Raw genomic sequence first — 21814 nt, 5'->3', positions numbered from 1 at the left:
TGATTTCCAGGAAATATGGAATGTTATGGAATTCTTAGAATGGCTTGGGTTAGAAGGGACTTTCAGGATCCATGGGCAGGGATCTCCCACTATCCCAGGGTGCTCCAACCTGTCCTTGGAGACTTCCAGGGACCCAGGGGCTGCCACAAATCTCTGGGAATTCCATCCCAACCCCTCCAATCCAGGAATTCCTCCCCAATATCCCAAAAATCCCTCTGGAAGGGGAGAATGAAACAAGACTTAACCAAGACCTTGCTCTTCCAAACCATGAAAATCATGGAATATCCTGAAGGGCCCACAAGGATCCAAATCCAACCCCTGCCCTGCAGAGAGATCCCAACAATCCCATCCTTTCCTGGAGAGTTTTCCAAACATTCCTGGAGCTCTGGCAGCCTTTGGAATGTGCCCATTCCCTTGGGAATGTCCATCCTGAGCACCCACTGGGAGCAGAACCTTTCCCTGATCTCCAACCCTCCTTGTCCTCCAGGAAGAATTCGGGGATGAAACCTCAGTCTCGCCCTCGGTGGTGGATTCCCCATCCCAGGGGTTCCCAGATTCCACGGGAATCTCGGACTCACCACCATTTTATCCGCATGGAATGTCCTCTGGTAGCAGAGCCCTGACTGGGTCACCACGATGCCTTCTCCATGTCTGTGGTCATCCAACCACATCCCGATGTACCTCTCCCCTCTGGAATGCAAGGAAATCCCAGGTGACGGATTTTTCCCTGTTTTCCCAGCTCTCAATCCATCGGATTTGTCCTGCCCAGGGTGATTTTTCCTGACACATCGCTCCAGGCTGGATGTCCCACACAAACCGAGCTCCGGGAATGTTTTCCAAGGAATTCAAGCCTTACATCCCCCCCGCCTCCATCCATCCCAAATCTCCAGGGTTTATCCCACCAAACCCAAAGCTGTCTCATGTCACGGACACATTCAATGAAAAATCCTTTCGCCAGGATCTTTTCTCCTGAGAAGCTGGGAAGCTTCAGCTTCTCCACGTTTTGCTGCTTTGGAATGTGACTTGGAGAACCCTTTACCCAGCGTGTGAAACTGTTTTCACCTGACGACCAACGACAGCTGTGGTGATTCTGCCGAAACTATCCTCGTATTTTTGGCAAAACAAAGCTCTCCGCGCATTTGTTAAGGCCAGCGTTATAGCGGGCATTATAGCTCTGTTGGGAGTGTTAATTTTGCCGTGCTTTTTGCGCGTGCCTACAGAACACGGCGCAAAGGATGGTATCTGCTGCGTTTAACCAGACCATGCTTGTTCAACAGAAAAACGGGGGAAGTGTGGAGAGCTTTGTGGACAGCTGGCTGGCTGAGAAAGGGCACATTGACATGATACCGCTGGTTAAGCAACAAGGAGACAAGTCTGGGATTCAGCAGTCAGTGTCCAACCACTGACAAGGACATTGTGCCCTTGGTGCAACAACAGGAGAGAGGAGAGGATCTCTTGCCAGGAATATGAGGATAGTTTCAGCAGAATAACCACAAGAATGTAGAATAACCATGAGAATATAGAAGTGGGTGTGGTTGGCCGATAAGTAATTAACCAATAATGAGCTCAGCTTTGCAATATGTACGAGCTTCATTAACACCAATATAAATATCTGTGAACCATCAATAAAGTTTGAGGCTTGCTGATCACTCATATTGAGAGCCGCATTTCCCACAGACAGCCCCACCTGTGCCGAGGCTGCGAGCAGTCACAGGATTTTATTGTCATTCCTTTCTATTCCTTGCCAGCCTTTCTCCTATTCTTTTAGTGTAGTTTTAATACATCATTTTCTTTTAATATATCATTTTCTTTTAATATAATACATATAGATCATAAAATAATAAATCAGCCTTCTGAAACACGGGGAGTCGAGATTCTCGTCTCTTCCCTTGTCGGGGCTGCCTGCAAATTCAGCGGTCCCACACCTGAGATCCATCCCACCTTTACCTCTCCTTGTCCTCCCAGACTCCGTATCCGTTCTTTCTGTCGTTTTCCCACTGTCCCGTGTATTTGAAGGGATGCTCAGCCGAGAAGTTCTCCAGGATCCCAAAGCCTTGGCGCACGTTGTCCTTGAAGTAGCCCTTGTAGACCAGGTCATTCCCATACCTGCAGGAAGAGGGATGGAATTCCAGCCTGGGAATATCTGACAGCTACTCCTGGAGTAGAAAACCAGGGAAGCAAGGAGATCCGGCTCGTCCATCTCGAAATATTCCAAAGATTTTTCTGACAGCGCTGAATTTGGATCCTTGTTTGCTGTTAGGAATGCGCATCCCCCCAAACCAGACATTCCAGAGCTTCCCAAATTATCCAAGGACTCAACACATGGGCTTGGAGCTGTCCTGGGAGAGGCCACTCAGGCCTTGACCTCTCACCAGCCTGGGCACAGGAAGCTCTGGTGAATCCAGGCTGGAAAATCGGATCCGTAGGAAGGAGGCCAAGCCTGGGTCCAGCTCTTTGTGGTGGCCACCAGCCCTTCCCTGGACTGGTCCCTCTGGGAAGAGCAGCTCCGAGATAAACAAAGGAGCAGAACATCCAGGCTGGAGGACAGGCCTATCCCAGCTGGAATGTTGGGTCTGTCCTACTTGGCATGAGAAATCAGGGATAGGGATGAGCAGGAACCAGGGGCAGCCCAGTGTTCCCAGCAGCCAAAGCTGGGATGACTTGGGGTGACTTCGGAGGAGAAAATTCCAGGGAAATCTCAGAGCCCCTGGCAGGGCCTGGAGGGGCTCCAGGAGAGCTGGAGAGGGACTGGGGACAAGGCCTGGAGGGACAGGACACAGGGAATGGCTCCCAGTGCCAGAGGGCAGGGATGGATGGGAGATTGGGAATTGGGAATTCCTGGCTGGGAGGGTGGGGAGGGGCTGGGATGGAATTCCCAGAGCAGCTGTGGCTGCCCCTGGATCCCTGGAATGCCCAAGGAAAGGCTGGAGCACCCTGGGACAGCAGGAGGTGTCCCTGCCCATGGAATGGTGTCATCCTTAAGCTCCCAAACAATTCTGGAATTCTAAACGCCCACAAAGCGTTTCCAAAACAAGGCCACAAAGATTTCAGGGGACATTTCCCACTCCAAACCCCTGGAACCCGTCCTGGATTTTACTTACTCACAGATTCCATAGCCCCTCATCTTGCCCTGGTGCCAGTGGCACTTGTAGCAGTCATAGCGATCCTCGGAGCGCCGCGGCACCAGGCAGATCCCAAACCTGCCGGGGGCACATCGGAAAGGTCAGCATGGGAAAAAGAAAAAAAAATCAACGTGGAAAAAAAAGTCAACGTGGAAAAAAAAGTCAACGTGGAAAAATGGCAATTCCATTGCAGTGGATGAAGTTTAAAAACCAATTTGAATTCCATGGGATTGGGTTTCTCCTGTAAAACTCCTCATTTAAGTGAGATTTGTTAAAGGATCTAAAAATAACTTTGAGACACTTCCTAGGAATAAATTCCCATGGATTTTGGGATTTGGGATCAGGTTCCAGCTGGATGGAAATGTCTGCACTGAAAGCAGCAACTCCATTGTAGCGGATGAAGTTCAAAAAACCAAGGATTGTCCAAATTCCCAACGTTTATGTGCATGGATCAGCCCTACCTGGGACACTTCTCCCAGGTGCCACTGGGCCAAAGGAAAGCTCATCCCTTTGGGAGCTGCATTCCCAGATCCTGATTGTTCTTCTCCAGAGTTTCTTTCAGCGCTGTTTTCCCCCTCTTTCCCCCTTTCCCATTTTAGGGGCCGAGTTAAACGTTCTGGGATTCCCAACACAAAGTGCTCAGGATGTATTTTTTTCTCCCTTGGAAAAATGAGGAATCTTAAAGTCCTATTTCCAATAAAATTGAGATAAATAATAGTTGAATTTCATGGATTGGTTTCTTAAATCATGAGGAAAAAGTCATTTAAGGTTTTAAAGAGACCTAAAAATAACTTTAAGACACTCCCTAGGAAAAAAAATCCCACAGATTTTGGAATCCGGGATCAAATTCCAGCCCCGGGATCAGTCAGTGTCAGTCCCCTCCCTCCAGGTTCCAACCTCTGGCAGGAACCATTCCCTGTTTTTCTTTTCAAAACAGGGAATATCCCGTTTTCCAAGGCTTACCCGTGCTCCAGGCCCTCCTGGAAATCCCCCACGTGGTTGCGTCCATCGCTCCACTTCAGCGTCCCCCTGGAACCCAAGGAATTCTCTCACAAGGGACATCACAACATTCCCAGATGGAACAGCACCTGCTAAAGCCCAGCCTAAATATTTAGGCCGCCTTAGATGGAGCTTGGAGTCCTGTGGAAGGTGCCCGTGGCAGGGGAGTGGAATTGGATCTTCCCCAAAGTTCTTTCCAACCCAAACCATTCCCAGAATTTATGCCGAATATCCAAAGTGTTCCTCGGAGGGCAGAGACACAAAAGGCGCCCCCAGGCCTTGGTTTCCAGCAGGAGGATTTAATCCCATAATGTTTTCCTGCTCTGGGCTGAGTGGGAAGAATCCATTCCATTCCCTAATCCCAAAAGTATTTTCTGGAGGTGCTGCCTCGTGCCTTTAGGACCTTGCACCTGATCCTGAATTAATTACAGGGATTGATCCAACGGGAGCTCCTGCCTGGCCCATCCCCATGGACACGGTGACACCACAGCCTGGAATTCCAGCAGCTCAGCCACCGGGAAAACACAGAGGAAAACCATTCCCCAGGGATCGATCATCCCATGTTTTGTGGGGGCTGGAAAAGAGATTCCAGGAGGAGATCCCACAGCAGGAAGAGCCGGGAATGGGCAATGCCAGGGAAATTCCTGCCCGGCCACGCCCGGCTCCGGAGCCATTTCCCTCCCTCCCGGAATCCCACTCCACCCACACCCACTGAGAGCTTTAATTCCGGCCTCATCCCAGAAAATCGCATCCCTGCACATTCCCCAACCGGACACAATGGAATTACAAAATCCTGGAATGCTTTGGCTTGGAAGGACCTTCAAGATCATCTCATCCCATGGGCAGGGACACCTCCCACTGTCCCAGGGTGATCCAAGTGTCCAACCCGGCCTTGGGCACTGCCAGGGATCCAGGGGCGGCCACGGCTGCTCTGGGAATCCCATCCCAGCCCCTCCCCACCCTCCCAGCCAGGAATTCCTTCCCAAATTGAGCTTAAATGGATCTTGAGCTTGGAATTAAAACTGGGAATTAGGTAGAGGAAATATTGGGGATTTGAGGAATTCTGAGCTCTTTCTGGAGCTGGGGGTCAAGGCTTTGGAATCCCTCAGGGAATGTTGGAATATTTTCCCTCCACACTGATGCCAAGCTCATCTGTTTTACCTCAAAATCCCAACTGGAACAATTCAAAATCATGGAAACCTGGAATTTTTGGGGTTGGATGGGATCCTAAAGAATATCCAGTTCCAACCCCATGCCAGAGACATTTCCCACTATCCCAGGGTGCTCCAGCCTGGCCTTGGACATTCCAGGGATCCAGGGGCAGCCACAGCTGCTCTGGGAATTCCATCCCAGCCCCTCCCCACCCTCCCAGCCAGGAATTCTTTCCCAACATTTAATCCAAACCTCCTCTGGGTCGGTTTGCCAGGGGATGGTGCAACACCAAAACCGTGAGGGGGTTGTTTGACTTTCACCCAGGTTGTTGTTTCAAACACCTCCACGAGAGTGGCTCTTTTCCAAGTTTTCCAGAGGATTGGTTGGATGTGTTGGCAATTTCAATATTTTAATTTTAATTTAAATCTCCTTTGGCTCTGTGGGTCTGAGTGGGGAAAGGGGAGCAGCCAAAGGGGGTGAGGGAACAGCTGGAGCTGGCCCAGGTTGAGGTTGCATTTTAGGGAAAAGTTCTTCCCCCCGAGGGTGTCGGGCACTGAACATTCCCCAAGGAATGGGCACATTCCCAAGGCTGCTCCAGGAGTTTGGACAGGGTGGGGTTGTTGGGATCTGTACAGGGCTTGATCCCTGTGAGCCCTTCCCACTCAGGATATTCCATAGTTTCATGTCTGCTCCGGGCACAAGGATGTTTAAGCCACATCTGAGTGGGAGTCTGGCCTTCTCCCAGCCCAGGCCACCTGAAATTCCAGGACAGGCACTGGAGGACTCTGGAATTCCAGGACAGCCAGTGGAGAACACTGGTGTTTTTGCCAAAGAGCCCAAATTCCCACTCCCACAGCTCCGCTCCCGTGCTCCTCCCTCGGAAATCCCAGAGCGGCCACCAAGGCCAGGATGCTGCTCTGGAACCTTCCAGCAATAAAATCACAGCAGAGGAATTCCAGGAGTGGGAAGGGAAGTCAAATCCAAGGAATCGAACGCCTGAAGTTCCTGAATTCTGCCAGAAATTTCCTGGGATGCCTCACCCGAGTCACTCCATGGGGCAGGAGAGGTTTGGATTAATTCCAGTTTTCCAGCCCTGAGGCAGGAGAGGACAAAATCCTGGAGATGGTTTTGAGGGAGGGAAGGTGGGGATGACCCAAAGGTCTCCTGCCCTAAACTCTCCTTTGATGCTGTTCCAGGGCACGGCACAATCTCTTCCATGAAATATTCAGGATTCAGTTTTGGACTTGGGGCTGGAACTGGATCCAAATCCCTTCCAAGCCATTTATATTCTGGATTCTTTCATCATTTTAAGGCTCTCTCAAAGTGAGTCTCTCTCCATCCTTTTTGCTTCCAGAGCAAACTGTGTAAAACTCATGGGAAATAAAATTTCCCAATGTTTTTGGTGGCTGAGGAGCTTGGTCATATTCCAGGTTTCTTCCCCAACATAACCAGAGTGTTCTCTATCCTATGTCCAAGAAATTTTGGTCGGGAACCTTTGATTTACAGACATCCCCTCGCTTAAACTTAGATTTACTGAACAGTTCCCAATATTCCCATCTGAGCTCCTTTTGGATTTAAGCTTTTCTTAATTCCTGGGATAAAAGTTTGGATGTTTCAAGTTTGGATAAAGTTCAAAGAGATTTTGCTGGCGGAGAATAAAATAAAACAAATATAAATAAAATATATAAATAAAATTCTCCCCAAAGGGTTTTTATTGGGGATTTTCCTCATCACGAGGGTGAGATTTTCATATCCCAGGCTGAGATCTCGATTTTAGGCCAAGCCTAAATCCTAAGTAGAGGCACCAGCTCACGTAGCTTCAGGGTGACCAAGACCACGTTTCTGGGGCAGCCTTTAGGATTTAATCCATAAACCACCAATGAAACGCCCCCAATAAATCCCAAGTTTTAGAACTCAGGCTTTGCTAAACCTGCTCTCCAGGCCAGAATTCCCTGTGAAAATGAGTAAGGCAGGAATCAGAGAGCCGGGCCTGGATTCACATCCACAGCATCATTAAGGATCAAATTTTGACCTTATTCCCACTCTGGAAGTGCCCAAAAAAGGAGCAGACCCGTGGTGAGGTGGTTGAGTGACCTTGGAGATCATTCCCAGCCTTCACGGAAATGCCAAACCAGCACTTCCAACCTTATTCCCACTTGGAAAAGGTGCCCAGGAGGTTCCTTACTTGCCATGGAGTTTCCCCAAGAGCAACTCGCCCTCACAGGTGTGGCCACTCTGAGCCCATCCAGAAAAGGAGCAGCCCCTTCATGATCTGTTTGAGTGACCTGGAGAGGTTTGGGTTGACCTTGGAGATCTTTCCCAACCTTCGTGGAAATGCCAAACCAGCACTTCCAAGGTTATTCCCACTTGGAAAAGAGGCCTAAAAGGTTCCTTCCCAGAGCCACTCACCCTCATAGGTGGCCCCCCTGAGCCTGCCCAGAAAAGGAGCAGCCCCTTCATGAGTGACCTGGAGAGGTTTGGGTTGACCTTGGAGATCTTTCCCAGCCTTCAGGGAAACTCCGAACCAGCACTTCCAACCTTATTCCTGCTTGGAAAAGAGGCCTAAAAGGTTCCTTCCCAGAGCCACTTGCCCTCATAGGTGGCTCCCCAGAGTCTGCCCAAAAAGGAGCAGCCCCTTCATGAGTGACCTGGAGAGGTTTGGGTTGACCTTGGAGATCTTTCCCAACTTTCACAAAAACTCCAAACCAGCACTTCCAATGTTATTCCCACTTGGAAAAGAGGCCCAAAAGGTTCCTTGCCAGAGCCACTCGCCCTCATAGGTGGCCCCCCTGAGCCTGCCCAAAAAGAAGCAGCCCCTTCATGAGTGACCTGGAGATCTTTCCCAACCTTCACAGAAATCTCTAAGCCAGCACTTCCATCCTTATTCCCACTCGGAAAAGGGGCCCTAAAGGTGCTTCCAACCTTATTCCCACTTGGAAAAGAGGCCTAAAAGGTTCCTTCCTGGTTCCTTCCCTTGCCCTTGTAGGTGCTTACTCAGAGCCTGCCCAGAAAAGGAGCAGCCCCCTCATGAGTGACCTGGAGATCTCTCCCAGCCTTCACAGAAACTCCAAACCAGCACTTCCCAACCCTCTTCCCCGACTTGGAGAAGGAGCCCAGAAGGTTCCTTACTTGCCGTGGGGCTTCCCCCAGAGCCACTCTCCCTCGTAGGTGGCGCCGCGGAGCCGTCCCTCCATGCGGAAGACGTAGGTGAAGAAGCGGCGGGACGGGGCCTCGCTGCCCTCCCCGCTGCGGCCCCAGAGAGGGAAATCCCGCTTCCCGTTCAGCGCCTGGCGCACGGCCTGCTCCAGCTTCCACCTCCACACAGCCTGCGGGCACGGGGAACGGGGAATGAGCACAAACCCCTGGAAAACCAACCGGAGACAGCCCCGGGAAAGCAGCGGGGAGCTTGCGGGTTCCCATCAAAGCCCATCTGCAGCTTCCACAGGGGTTCTCCTCCTGGAAGGTGGATACTGCAGCAAGGCACAAGAGCTGTGAGGGAGGAATTTCCACTTGGATGTTAAAAAAAGAGGGAAAAATATCCACTTGGATATGAAAAAAAAAAAAAAAAGAAATACAAATTTCAAGTTGATTTGCCTATGGGATAGGCCTGTCTAGGCCTGTCCTTCAGGCAAAGCAGTAAGAAACCGATGGGCTCCCACCAACATTCCTCACCAGCCATCAACCCTGAGCCACCTCTGGCCATCTAATCCAGGATTCTTTTGGAAAAGGGAGACAAAAATCCCAACCCACCCTCACCAGAATTATTTTCCAGTTTTAAATAATAAAGAGATGGGAATATCCCAAAGCCTGACCTTCATCTGAGGGTCCTTGGTGGAGAGGATGAACGTCTCTTCCGGGGTTGTGATGCGTAGGCTGTGCCTGGGAGGGGAAAGAAAAGGATGGAAAACACAATTCCCAATCCATCAGCTCTTCCCATTCCCCTCCTGGAGATCCTGGTGCTTTCCCAGGTGGTTCTTCTGGAGAGATCTCAAGTTCTCCAGGGCTGGATTAAATAATTTTGGGATTCATTGGCAGTGAATAGGATGAGAGGGAACAGCCTCAGGTTGTGCCAGGGGAGGGTCAGATTGGACACCAGCAGGAATTTTTTAATGGCCAGGCATTGGAATTGCCCAGGGAGGTTTGGAGTGCCCATCCCTGGAGCTGTCCAAGGAATTCTGGGCTGGGAACAAGGTGGGGATGGGACACAGGTTGGATTAGATGATCCCAGAGAGCTTTTCCAACCTCAAAAATCCTGGGATTTCAATCAGGTAGCAAATTCCAAGCTGGTGAGATCCCATTATCCTTATCTCAACCCCATGGCTCAGAAAGGACTTGGGACAAAGCTTTGGATCATTTTCCCATCAACCTGAACATTTTTATTCCATTTTTTTAACTCCCAGCAGGAATCTCTCACTCACAGTCCTGGAGCCGATTTCTCTCCGCAGTTTTCATCCACCCACACCAGCTTCAGGTCAAAACTTTGGAAGCTGTTTCCCTGGAAAAAAAATGGGAAAAGATGGTCCTGTTATTGCTGGAAACATCCATGGAATGGCAGAGCTGGAGTGGCAGCACAAATTCCCAACTTTTTGGTCCATCCATCCAACATCGGGAGGAGAGACCTTGGACATGGAAAAGCCACCGGAAAAGGAGGGAAGTTCTCATTTGAACACTCCTAAAGCTCTTCCAAAATTCCATGGCTACATCCAGGAGTAAAACACTCCCACATGACCCTGATCTCCACAGGAATTCCTTCCCTATCACATGGCAACATACCCAAATCATTCCAGCCAATATTCCCAGAGATTTTTGGTTGCTCATCCCCGGAAGTATCCAAGGAAAGGTTGGACAAGGCTTGAAGCAACCTGGAACCATGGAATGGAGTGGGAACGGATCATCTTTGAGCTCCCTTTCCATCCAATCCATTCTGGGATTGATTTAGGATTTGGACTCCAGGTGGCACCACCAAAAGTATCCCAGAAATCCCAAATTTAAGGAGCCACTTTCGGGATCAGCAGCACCCAAACAAAACAAACTCCAACGATTGGAATAAGAGGAAAATTTTAATTTCTCATCTCCTCTCCCTGCCTCACATCCGGGTGTTCACACAGAGTTGCTGCCTGGAGGGATGGAGTTTTCCAAGGAATTCCACAGTGTTTTCCCAGATATGGGAGACCAGAAAAGGAAGGGACATCAAAATTCCCAACCAGGTCAATCCCAACTCAGTTGGAATTCCCAAACCTCCATAAAGCTCGGCAGCAGCAGGTGAGACACAGATGGAAATCATGGATTGAACATGGAGATGATTCCATGGATTTGCTGATCCCATGTTCCCATCCCAGCCAGTGGCACAATCCAAGCTGGAATTCCCTCATGGGAACGCATCTCCACACCCCAAAATTCCTAAAATAGCCCCAAAACCACCTCCAATGTCTGCAGCCATGGCACAAACATGGAAAATCCTGTTTATCCCAACGCGTGGGAGGTCATGGAATGTCTATCCTTGATCCATCAAATCCCTTGGGATAACCAAGGGCCAAAATTCGCTGTGGAAAAGGGTGTGGACAACTCAAAAGGTGCTTGTGATGGTGGACAATCCACATTTCCTGGGAAAATGTTCTCTGGATGTCCTTTACTCCTTCCCGGATTTCCTTTATTTTCCAGAGCCAACCACACACAGATGGCCCTGAAACAAAGTTTTCCCAACTTTTCCCAACAGCCAAACTCTGCTGTGCGTTCAACACCAAAAACCTGGAATTTTACCACCATTCCCGTGGGAATTCCTGTCATTTCTGCCATTCCGCTGGAATTTCAGGTCCGTTTGTCTGTGCTCTCTTCCCGGGAGGATCCCAGGCTCACCTGGATGAGCACCAGGACGTCATCGAAGAGCAGGAGCCGCTCGGAGCGGGCGGCGCCGGGCGCGATGGGAAGGTTCCTGCTGTCCTCCAGGAGCCTCCTCTCAGGGACACACAGCACGTCCTGGAGCAGCAGGAAAAAAACAGGACTGGGAGAGGACATGGAATTCCAGGCAGGAGTTCCTGCAGGGATCAGCTGGCTCGGGGCTCCAGTGACAGTGACACACTTGGGGCACAAACTCGGCTTTGGAACCCCGGGGAGCTCCTCCAGCTCTTCCACTCAGCTCTGCCCTGTTGAATTCCAGCCTCAGATTCCTGATCCATATGAAATTCCTGATCCACATTAAACTCCCTCTGACTCAGGGTTTCAGCGGCACCACTGGACACAAAACTCAACACTAAAGTCCCCAGGGAGTTTCTCCAATTCTTCCAGCCAGCTCTGCTACGTCAACTTCAATCCTCAGATCCTTAATCCATACCAAATTCTCAATCAAAATCAAACTCCGGATCCACATCAAAATCAAACTCCTGATCCATATCAAAATCAAACTCCTGATCCCTATCAAATTCCCAATCCCTATCAAATTCCCTCTGACTCAGGGTTCCAGCGACACCACAGGACACAAAACTCAGCGTTAAAACCCCCAGGGAGTCTCTCCAGCTCTCCCACCCAGCTCTGCTGCCAACTTCAATCCTCAGCTCCTCGATCCACACCAAATCCACATCACATCCATATCAAATTCCCCGTCAAAATCAAACTCCTGATCCACATCAAATTCCCAATTCACACCAAATTCCCTCTGGCTCGGGGCTCCAGTGACAGTGACACACCTGGGACACAAACTCGGCTTTGGAACCCCCAGGGAGCTCCACCAGCTCTTCCACCCAGCTCTGCTCTATTGAATTCCAACTGCAAATTCCCAATCCATATCAAATTCCTCATCCTTATGAAATTTGAGATCCGTACCAAATTGATGATCCATATTAAATTCCCAATCCACTTTGAATTCTTCATCCTTATCAAATTCCTGATTTATATCGAATTCCTCATCCTTATCAAATTCCCGATCCATACTGAATTCCCAATCCACCTGAAATTCCTGATCCATATCTAATTCCTGACTCATACCAAATTCCCAATCCATATCAAATTCCTCATCCTTATCAAATTCCCCATCCACTTCCAATTCCTGGTCCATATCCAATTCCTCATCCATATCCAATTCCTCATCCTTATCAAATTCCAAGTCCACTTCAAATTCCTAATCCATATCAAATTCCTGATCCTTATCAAATTCCTGATCCATACCAAATTCCTCATCCTTATCAAATTCCCAGACCACTTCAAATTCCCGATCCATACCAAACTCCTCATCCTTATCAAATTCCCAATCCATACCAAATTCCTCATCCTTATCAAACCCCCAGCGCACACCAAATTCCCGATCCCTGTTCCATTCCCTCGGGACTCACGGTGAATTTGTAGCCCAGGGATTTCCAGAGCTCCTTGGTGAAGACGGCTTCATCCAGGACCTGGCCGATGAAGGATTCCAGCTTCCCAAATTCCTGCGCCACACTGGCCACCACATCCCGCTCCGAGCCCTGGAAAAGGACAGGAAAACTCCAGGAACGCCGCAAATTTGGGTCAAGGGAGGTCCAGGCTGGATTTTAGGGAATATTTATCCATTTAAACATTAAATTTAAATATTTATTTATTTCATATTTAGCAATGTCCAGGCAGGATTTTTGGGAATATTTAGCATCGTGTCCTTCCTGGAATGAGGGAGGTCCAGGCTGGATTTTAGGGAATATTTAGCAAAGGAGTTCCAGGCTGGATTTTGGGGAATATTTAGCAAAGAAGGTCCAGGTTGGATTTTAGCAACCCAAAATATCGGGAATATTTAGCAATGTCCAGGTTGGATTTTTGGGAATATTTAGCAACGTGTCCATTCTGGATCAAAAAAGGTCCAGGCTGGATTTTAGGGAATATTTAGGAAAGGAATTCCAGGTTGGATTTTTGGGAATATTTAGCAACATGTCCACCATGGATCAAAAAAGGTGCAGGCTGGATTTGTGGGAATATTTAGGAAAGGAGTTCCAGGCTGGATTTTAGGGAATATTTAGGAAAGGAGTTCCAGCTTGGATTTTTGGGAATATTCAGCAACGCGTCCATCCTGGACTAAACCAAGTTCCAGGCTGGATTTTCAGGAATAATTAGCGAAGGAGAGATCCAGGTTGAATTTTAGGGAATATTTCTTGCCGCAAAACGCATTAAGAAGACCCCCTGAGCATTCCAGGGAATCCCCACCTCCTGGAGCTGCTCCTGGAGCTGCGAGAGGAGCTGCAGGTAGCCCTGGATGTGCTCCCGGAAGGGTTTGTGGAGCACCAGGTGCAGGGCCAGGCCCAGGGAGCTCTCCGAGGTGAAATCCCGCAGGAATTCCTTCAGCACCGCCTTGTGCAGCTTCCAGGCATCGCTGGAAAATTGGGAATGATGGGAGAGGGTCGTTAAATTATCCCGGAATTCCCACTCTTCTGTTTTCCAAACTTTCCGCGTTGGGTGAGGATGGAGAAAGCCGTGAAAAATCTGGGAATGTGCTCCTTAGAAATTCACGTTTGCAGCTGTTGCTTCCATAAAAATCTGGGATTAGTGGGAATTCCCAGCCAGATTCCCACCCCTTCCTTAAATCCCCAAATCCTAAATTTCCAGCTCTGGAAGGAGCTGGGGGTGGTTGGAAAGAGGGAATTGGGAAAGAGGGAATCCATCCATGGATAACAGGAGCCATGGAAAAATTGGGAATGTGCTCCTCAGAAATCCATGTTTTCATTCCCTGATTCCACAAAAATCTGGGATTAGTAGGAATTTCCTGCTAGATTCCCACCCCTTCCCTAAATCCCTACATCCTAAGTTTCCAACTGCAGAAGGAGCCCAGAATGGTTGGAAAGATGAAAATCCAATCCTGGAATTGGACGAGGCTTGGAGCAACCTGGGATAGCGGGAGCCATGGAAAAATTGGGAATGGGCTCCTTAGAAATCCATGCTTTCATTCCCTGCTTCCATAAAAATCTGGCTTAAGTGGGAATTCCCAGCCAAATTCCTCTCTCCAATTCCATCTTTTCCCCAAATCCCCAAATCCCAAGCTTCCAGCTCCAGAAGGAGCTGGGGGTGGTTGGGAAGAGGAAAATCCAATCCTGGAATTGTCCAAGGTCGGAAAGGGCTTGGAGCAACCATAGTGGGAGCTGGCCCAGGATAGGATGAGAGGATTTTTTTGGGGGAATTTTCCAAACCATTGTGGAATTCTGAGATTCTCCGGTGTCCCCGTATCCCAAGGATTCCCAAAATTCCCAAGGATTTTCCACCCGCTGACCTCTTGCTCCTGGCGGCCTGCTCGAAGCCCTGGACCACAACAAAGTTGGCGAAGGTGACGAAATACCTGGAAAAAATTCCAAGGAGGAGAGTTTGAGAGGGAAATTCAGGATGAATTTATGGATCCCAGCTTTTTGGGAAGTTCCCTTAATCCCATAAAAGCACCTCTGGAAAAATGCAGGCCCAGACGTTTGATGGATTGGGATCAAAGGCTGGATCAGATCTTGGAATTCTTTCCCAATCTTAATTCCAGGATTTTTTGGCAGATTTGGATAAGGCAAAAGTGCTGATAATCCTGGGATCCGCTTCCATCAGATTTTACAGAACGAAATTCCATAAAGGAATTTTCTGCTCCGAGCTGTTCATTCACAGACTCTTCACCACAGAATTCCCAAGAGAATTGGGAAAATTTGGGAATTCTGGGATGGAAATAATGGAATTGTCACACTCCGGCTCCGAGCTTTATTTTTCCAAGTAAAACTTGGAATTTTCTTTTTCCATCGCATATTTCCCAAGATTTTCTTCCAAGATCTGCATTTTCTGTACCAAAAATTCTCAGGAAATCCTACGTGTTCTCCCAGCAAATCCCACATTTTCCCAGCATTAAACCTGGGTTTAATTCCAAAAAAACCCAGGAATAAAATCTCAGGAAAATTCCTCTGGATCATTCAAAACCTCATCCACCTGGAAAATCCCAACTGGGAAATCCCAAACTGGGAAATCCCAAACTGGGAACGCTTTGGCCGCTTCCATGGAGAAGCAAAAATGCGAAATTGAAGATTTTTATGGAATTTCAGCTCTCCGTAAAATTTCATTCCCGCTGGGATCTCTGATCCAAATCCAGAAACACAAAATCCTGGAAAAAATCACACCCAACCCGTTTTCCAAAGATATTTTCTCTCTGTGGGCTCTCATCCCAATTTTTCCCAATATTCCCAATGGGATCAACCCAATCCCAAATATTCCAGCACTCACTGGATGTAGAGGCTGAGGAAAACCTCTCCTTTCCAGAGGATGTAAAAATCCTGGATACAACCGGAATTTTCCAACTGGGATTTCCCCCTCAGGATCCGGGAGTTCTCCTCCGTGAAATTCCAGAGGGTTTGGAAGCGATCATTGAGGAGCACAAAGAGCTGGAAGTTCTCCTTTTCCTTTGGATCCTGCGGCTCTGGGAGGGAAAAATTGGGAAAATCCTGTGGGAAAAGTGGAATTCCAAAGGGATTTTGTGGAATTTTGTGGTTGAGAAATTCTGGGAAATGAGAAATTCCAGGAATTTTCAGAGCTGTTTTGGTTGGAAGGGATGAATTGAATAATTTGGGAATGTAGAGAGACGAAAATATGGGAAAAATGAAAACCAGGGGAAATTCCAGGAATTTTCAGAGGCCAAGGAGCCGTTTTGCTGGAATAAATTTAATAATTCGGGAAAATAAAAGGGAGAAAAATGGGAAAAACGGAAAAAATTGGGATAATTCCAGGAATTTTTAGAGCTCATGCAGCCATTTTTCCCGGAGGAAATAAATAATTTGGGAATATAGAGGGGGGAAAAAAATGGGAAAAAATAGATCTGAAGAAAGGGAAATTCCAGGAATTTTTGGAGCTGTTTTGACTGGAAGGAATTCAATAATTTGGGAAAAAAGAGAGCAGAAAAAAATGGGAAGAATGGGGGAAACTCCAGGAATTTTTGGAGGGCATGGAGCTGTTTTTGCTGGAATGGGACAAACTCTATCCCAAACTCTCTGGATGCTGATCCTGCTGCCCCAGAGGGAAAATTCCCCCCTTTTCCCAAGGAACCATTCCCAGTTTCCTTGGAGTCATCCCAAAAAGAATTGCTGGAAAAGCCCCAGCCAGGAAAATCAGGGCCATGAATTTCCCTGGATCGGGAACGCTGATCCCGGTGAAAACACGGATTGATCCCAAAAAACCACCCTGGCCTCGTTCCCCGTTCCCTATCTTAAGGAAAACATTCCCACAAAACACTTCCTCTTCCCAGCAGGAATTCCAGCCAGAAATCCCTTCCCAGATCAATTCCAGGGGGGAATTCCAGAGAAAAATTCCCAGAATTTACCTGCCTGGAGCAGAGGTTTGAGGATGAGGGCGTCGATCCGGGCCAGGCAGGAGGAGAAGTTTTCCTCCAGCTGGAGCAACAATCCCAGAATTCCTGAAATTCCAGCTGTGGACATGGCCTGGAAAACAGCGGGAATGAATCAAATCCCTGTAAATCCATTGGATTCTATCCCCAAGGTTTTTCCTTGGATTTCCAGCAAAGCTTCCCTGCCCTCGGCCCCACTCTGGGGTGGGGCCGATCACAAAAATCCTCAGGAAAAGTCGGAAGAGAAACTGAAACCAAACAGCTCAACCAGAGACAGCCCAGCCCAGTTTTCCTGAACTTTCCCAAATTTTCCCGGATTCCAAATGATCTCAGAGCCGGAAAAGCCTGGGATTAATTCCTTGTGTTAATCTTGATGGGGCTTTTCCCATTCCAGAGGGGTTTTTCCAGGAGAAAATCCCAGAAATCCAAAAGATGAAAGAGAAATCTCTTCCCACCACTCTCATTCCTGTCCTGCTCATTCCCAGCCCTCTTTTCCAAAATTCCCAATAATCAGGAAAAGCCTGAAATTCCTTGCGTTAATCCTGATGAATTCCAGAGGGGTTTTCCCAGGAGAAAATCCTGGAAATCAAGGGATGAAGGAGAAATCTCATCCCCATCCCACCCATTCCCAAATTCCCAATGATCTCAATGCTGGAAAGCCTGGAATTAATTCCTTGTGGTTATCCTGATGCATTCCAGAGGGGAAAATCCCAGAAATCCATGGGATGAAGGAGAAATCTCTTCCCACCCATCTCATTCCCATTCTTCTCCCTCTTTTCCCAAATTCCCAACGATCGATCTCAGGGCCACAAAACATTCAGAAAAACCTGGAATTGATCCCTTCAGGAATTAATGGAATATCCAGCAGGATTATTTGTATTTTCCCAAAGAAAGTTCCCCCAATTCCCAAAGAAAGTCCCCCCAATTCCCAGAAAGAATTCCTACAATTCCTGGATGAATTTCCCCCAATTCCCTGAGAAATTCCCCCAGCGCTTTCCTGCCCAAAGCCTTTCCCAAGGGAATTCCAGGTGCTTTGCATGAGGCCTTTTCCAACGCCTTTGGAATGTCAACATTCCCAAACAGGTCAGGCCTGTGGCCCAGCTAGGCCGGGATTAACTAGAGCTGGTTTTAGCAACCAGAACTAAACCCGGGAGGCTTCCCTAGGTTTATTTTGCTCCTATTCCCAAAAAAAACCAACTCCAGAATCAGGAATCTCTAAATTACCCAACTTTAGTCCCTGTTCCTCCCTGTTATTCTGGAACTCCTCTGGAATTCCCAGATTTTCTGGCCTCCAAAATGCACTCCAGGCTGGATTTTCGGGATAATCCCACCCACATTCCCAAAATTTCCCATTTTCCTGCTCTTTGGGATTGAAGCCACTGCAGGGAGCAGTTGCACATTCCAAAGGGGTTTGCCCTAAACAGCCTCAGCTTTAGGCCAGGCCTACGTAAACCCAATTTAAACCCAGCTCCAAATTATACCCAAATTTAAAACATGCCCCAAACTAAACAAAAGTTGAAACCCAGCCCCAGTTTAAACCACAGTTTAAACCCAGCCCCAAACTAAACCCAAGTTTAAACCCAGCCCCAAACTAAACCACAGTTTAAACCCAGCCTCAAATGAACCCAAAGTTTAAACCAAAGTTTAAACTGAACCCCAAAATAAACCAAAGTTTAAACCCAACATAAACCCTAGTTTAAACCCAGCCCCAATTTAAACCCAAGTTCAAACCCAGCCCCAAACGAAACCACAGTTTAAACCACAGACTAAACCCAGCCCCAAATGAAACCAAAGTTTAAACCCAGCCCCTCCTCTGCCTTTAATTCTTTATTATTTTTTAAAAGCCTCCAAAGCGCCGCTTTGCACCCAAAACCGAGCCTTGGATCCCGACTTCCCATGGAATTCTGGAGCTCTGGGAAGGGTTTTTTTGGGATCACCTCCCCCCGGACAGAAACCTGCTAAACCGAGCTTATCAACCCGGCTTTAATCCTCGATCTCTTGGCACCGCCGCGGCTTCTCCAGCTTTGTTTCGTCCGCCCTGGAATTCCAGGCGAGGCTGGAAAATCCCTTCCTGCAGGAGCGGGATCGGGGAGTCCCGCCTGGAAAAGCCGCGGTGGGAGCAAGGACCGGGTTTAGTTCGGGGGTTTCGGTTTCGCCGGGAGTGAAATCCCTTAAAAAGACCTGGAATTCCTTAGGGAAAAGCGGGGTTTTACGGGAAAATCCGCTCCGCGATTTGGAATTTGATCCCGGTTCCACCTGGGGGAAGCATTCTCAAGTTTCCTCCGGACTAAACCAAACTGATCCCAAAACCAAGCAGGAAATCCCAGAATTTGCTGGATTTTGGGGGGACCCACCTGGAATGAGGCAGCGCAGGAAAACTCCCGGCTGGGAAAATCTCCGGGAGGCGCAGAAATCCGGGAATTCTCGGTGTTCCCGAGGCTGGAATTTTTCCCTCCCATATTTCCCTCCCACATTTGGAGGCTGAGCCCCAAATCCCAAACACCCACGGGAGCCGGGATTACAAAATCCCAAATCTTGGCTCCCCAAAGTTCCTGCTCCTCCTCTTCCCCCCGACTTTTATTTTTATTTATTTATTTATTTATTTAAATAATCCCGGATTTTGTCAGGCCGGATTTTGTCAGGCCGGATTTTGTCATCCCGGATTTCGGGGAAGTTGAACTTTCGGGAAGTTGAAATTTCGGGAACTGAAAGGAAAAAAGGGTCAGGAGGGGTTTTGGCCACGTTTCGTTTCTCAGCCTCGCTCTGTTCCCACAGCGCTTCTCCCCCCTCCCAAAAAACCAAAAAAAATTTGGGATTTTTTTTTTTCCTCCTCCTTCCGGGCTCGCTCCCATTTGCTGGGAACGCCAGGAATTCCTTGGAAAAGGAGATTTTTCCTGCCATTCACAGGCGGCGCATCCCTTCCGCGTTAAAACCCCAAAAACAGCCCCAAAGTTCCCGAATCCCCCGGGCAGGAGCTCCCAGAGTTCTCTGCTGCACCCCGACCTTTAACTCTTTCCCTCCCTCCTTAAAAAAAAAATAAAATCCTAAATCCAACCCTAAAATTCCCAAATCCATCGGTCAGGAGATCCCAGGCACCTCAGCCACTTTTAACTCTTTCCCCTCCTCCTAAAATCCTAAACCCGACCCCAAAATTCCCAAATCCGTCGGTCAGGAGATTCCGGAGTTCTCAGTGTAGCTCAGCCAACTTCAACCATTTCCCTTCCTCCTAAAAAATTCTAATTCCAGCCCTAGAAATCCCAAATCCATCCCGGACACCTCAGCCACCTTTAACTCTTTCTCCTCTTCTTAAAACCCTAAACCAGACCCTAGAATTCCCAAATCCATCCGGCAGGAGATTCCGGAGTTCTCTGTGCAGCTCAGCCACCTTTAACTCTTTCTCCTCCTCCTAAAAACCCTAAACCCGACCCCAGAATTCCCAAATCCTTTTCTCAGCGGGTCCCGGAGTTCTTTGCCGCACCAGAAATTATTTTCCGTCCTCCTAAAAATCCTAAATCCAACCCCAAAATTTCCAAATCCATCGGTCAGGAGATCCCAGGCACCTCAGCCACCTTTAACCATTTACCTTCCTCCTAAAAAATCCTAAATCCAACCCTAAAATTCCCAAATCCATCCCTCAGGAAATCCCACACACTTCAACCCCAGGAACTCTTTCCTCACCTCCTAAAAAAATCCTAAAACCGACCCCAAACCCACAAATCCCTCGGTCAGGCGGTTCTCTGTGCGCCTCGGCCACCTTTGACCATTTCCCTTTCTCCAAAAAATCCTAAATCCGACTCCAAAATTCCTAAAACTTTTTAAGGAGACCCCGGACACCTCAGCCACCTTTAACTCCTTCCGTTTCCCTAAAAACCCTAAATCCGACTCCAAAATTCCCAAATCCATCCCTCGGGAGATCCCAAAGTTCTCTGTGCGCCTCAGCCACCTTTAACCATTTCCCTTCCCCCTAAAAAATCCCAAATGCAACCCTAAAATTCCTAAAACCTTTTCAGGAGATCCCAGACGCCACAGCCCCAGGAACCCGTTCCGCTCCTCCCAAAAAAACCCTAAACACAGCCCCAAGCTCCCAAATCCTTCTCTCAGGAGCTCCCGGAGTTCTCTGCCCCACCTTTAACTCTTTCTCCTCCTCCTAAAAAACCTCAGACCCAACCCCAAAGTTCCTAAAACCTTTTAAGGAGACCCCAGACACCTCAGCCGACTTTAACCATTTCCCGTCCTCCTAAAAACTCTTAAATCCAGCCCTAAAAATCCCAAATCCATCGGTCAGGAAATTCCAGGCACCTCAGCCCTAGGAACTCTTTCCGCTCCTCCTAAAAAACCTAAACCTTGCCCCAAAATTCCCAAATCCATCCCTCAGGAGATCCCGGAGTTCTCTGTGCGCCTCAGCCACCTTTACCCATTTCCCTTTCTCCTAAAATCCCTAAATCCGACTCCAAAATTCCTAAAACTTTTTAAGGAGACCCCAAACACCTCAGCCACCTTTAACTGCTTCCGTTTCCCTAAAAACCCTAAATCCGACTCCAAAATTCCCAAATCCATCCCTCGGGAGATCCCAAAGTTCTCTGTGCGCCTCAGCCACCTTTAACCATTTCCCTCCTTCCTGAAAAATCCTAAATCCAATCCTAAAACACCCAAATCCATTCCTCAGGAGATCCCAGGCACTTCAACCCCAGGAACTCTTTCCGCTCCTCCTAAAATCCTTAAATCCAACCCCAAACCCACAAATCCATCCCTCAGGAGATCCCAGAGTTCTCTGCTCCCGCTCAGCCACCTTTAACTCTTACCCTCCCTCCTAAAAATCCTAAATCCGACTCCAAAACCCCCAAATTTGTCCCTCAGGATATCCCAGACACCTCAGCCATCTTTAACTCTTTCCCCTCCTCCTAAAATCCCTGAATCCAACCCCAAACCCACAAATCCATCCCTCAGGAGCTCCCGGAGTTCCCTGCTGCACCTCAGCCGCTCTTCACTCCTTCTCCTCCTCCTAAAAAATCCCAAATCCAACCCCAAAATTCCCAAACCCTTTTAAGGAGACCCCAGACACCTCAGCCCCAGGAACCATTTCCCCTCCTCCTAAAAAAATCCTAAATCCAACCCCAAAATTCCCAATTTTTATGCCTTGCAAGTCCAGAATTCCAGGATTTTCATGTTCCTGGAAAACGGGGGATGTGGAGCTGCGATCCCAAAACCCAATCCCGCTTTTTTTCACCGCGACAGC

General features: G+C 48.4%; 1 protein-coding gene across 2 annotated transcripts in view; it reads right to left on the bottom strand.

Moving 5' to 3' along the window:
• ALS2CL (ALS2 C-terminal like) overlaps positions 1 to 21814 on the bottom strand; it is a 41869-nt gene that overhangs the window by 16806 nt on the left and 3249 nt on the right. Inside the window, exons 1-14 of one of the 2 annotated variants that reach the window (XM_066550327.1) lie at positions 18933 to 19125; positions 16555 to 16672; positions 15465 to 15657; positions 14491 to 14556; positions 13434 to 13599; positions 12599 to 12727; positions 11130 to 11249; positions 9692 to 9768; positions 9086 to 9152; positions 8403 to 8599; positions 4086 to 4151; positions 3102 to 3200; positions 1948 to 2106; positions 579 to 690 (exon numbers count right to left, since the gene is read on the bottom strand). In XM_066550327.1, the coding sequence (XP_066406424.1) occupies positions 579 to 690; positions 1948 to 2106; positions 3102 to 3200; positions 4086 to 4151; positions 8403 to 8599; positions 9086 to 9152; positions 9692 to 9768; positions 11130 to 11249; positions 12599 to 12727; positions 13434 to 13599; positions 14491 to 14556; positions 15465 to 15657; positions 16555 to 16672; positions 18933 to 19052 (1689 nt within the window). In that variant the 5' untranslated portion in view covers positions 19053 to 19125. Of the gene's footprint in view, positions 1 to 578; positions 691 to 1947; positions 2107 to 3101; positions 3201 to 4085; positions 4152 to 8402; positions 8600 to 9085; positions 9153 to 9691; positions 9769 to 11129; positions 11250 to 12598; positions 12728 to 13433; positions 13600 to 14490; positions 14557 to 15464; positions 15658 to 16554; positions 16673 to 18932; positions 19126 to 21814 lie in introns of those variants that run through there. The other variant, XM_066550336.1, reaches the window with a different exon arrangement.

This window comes from Molothrus aeneus, chromosome 1 (assembly GCF_037042795.1).
Source record: "Molothrus aeneus isolate 106 chromosome 1, BPBGC_Maene_1.0, whole genome shotgun sequence".
Taxonomy (NCBI): Eukaryota; Metazoa; Chordata; class Aves; order Passeriformes; family Icteridae; genus Molothrus; species Molothrus aeneus.
The sequence above is the reverse complement of the archived record's forward strand: the minus strand, read 5'-3'. Positions and strand labels throughout refer to the sequence as shown.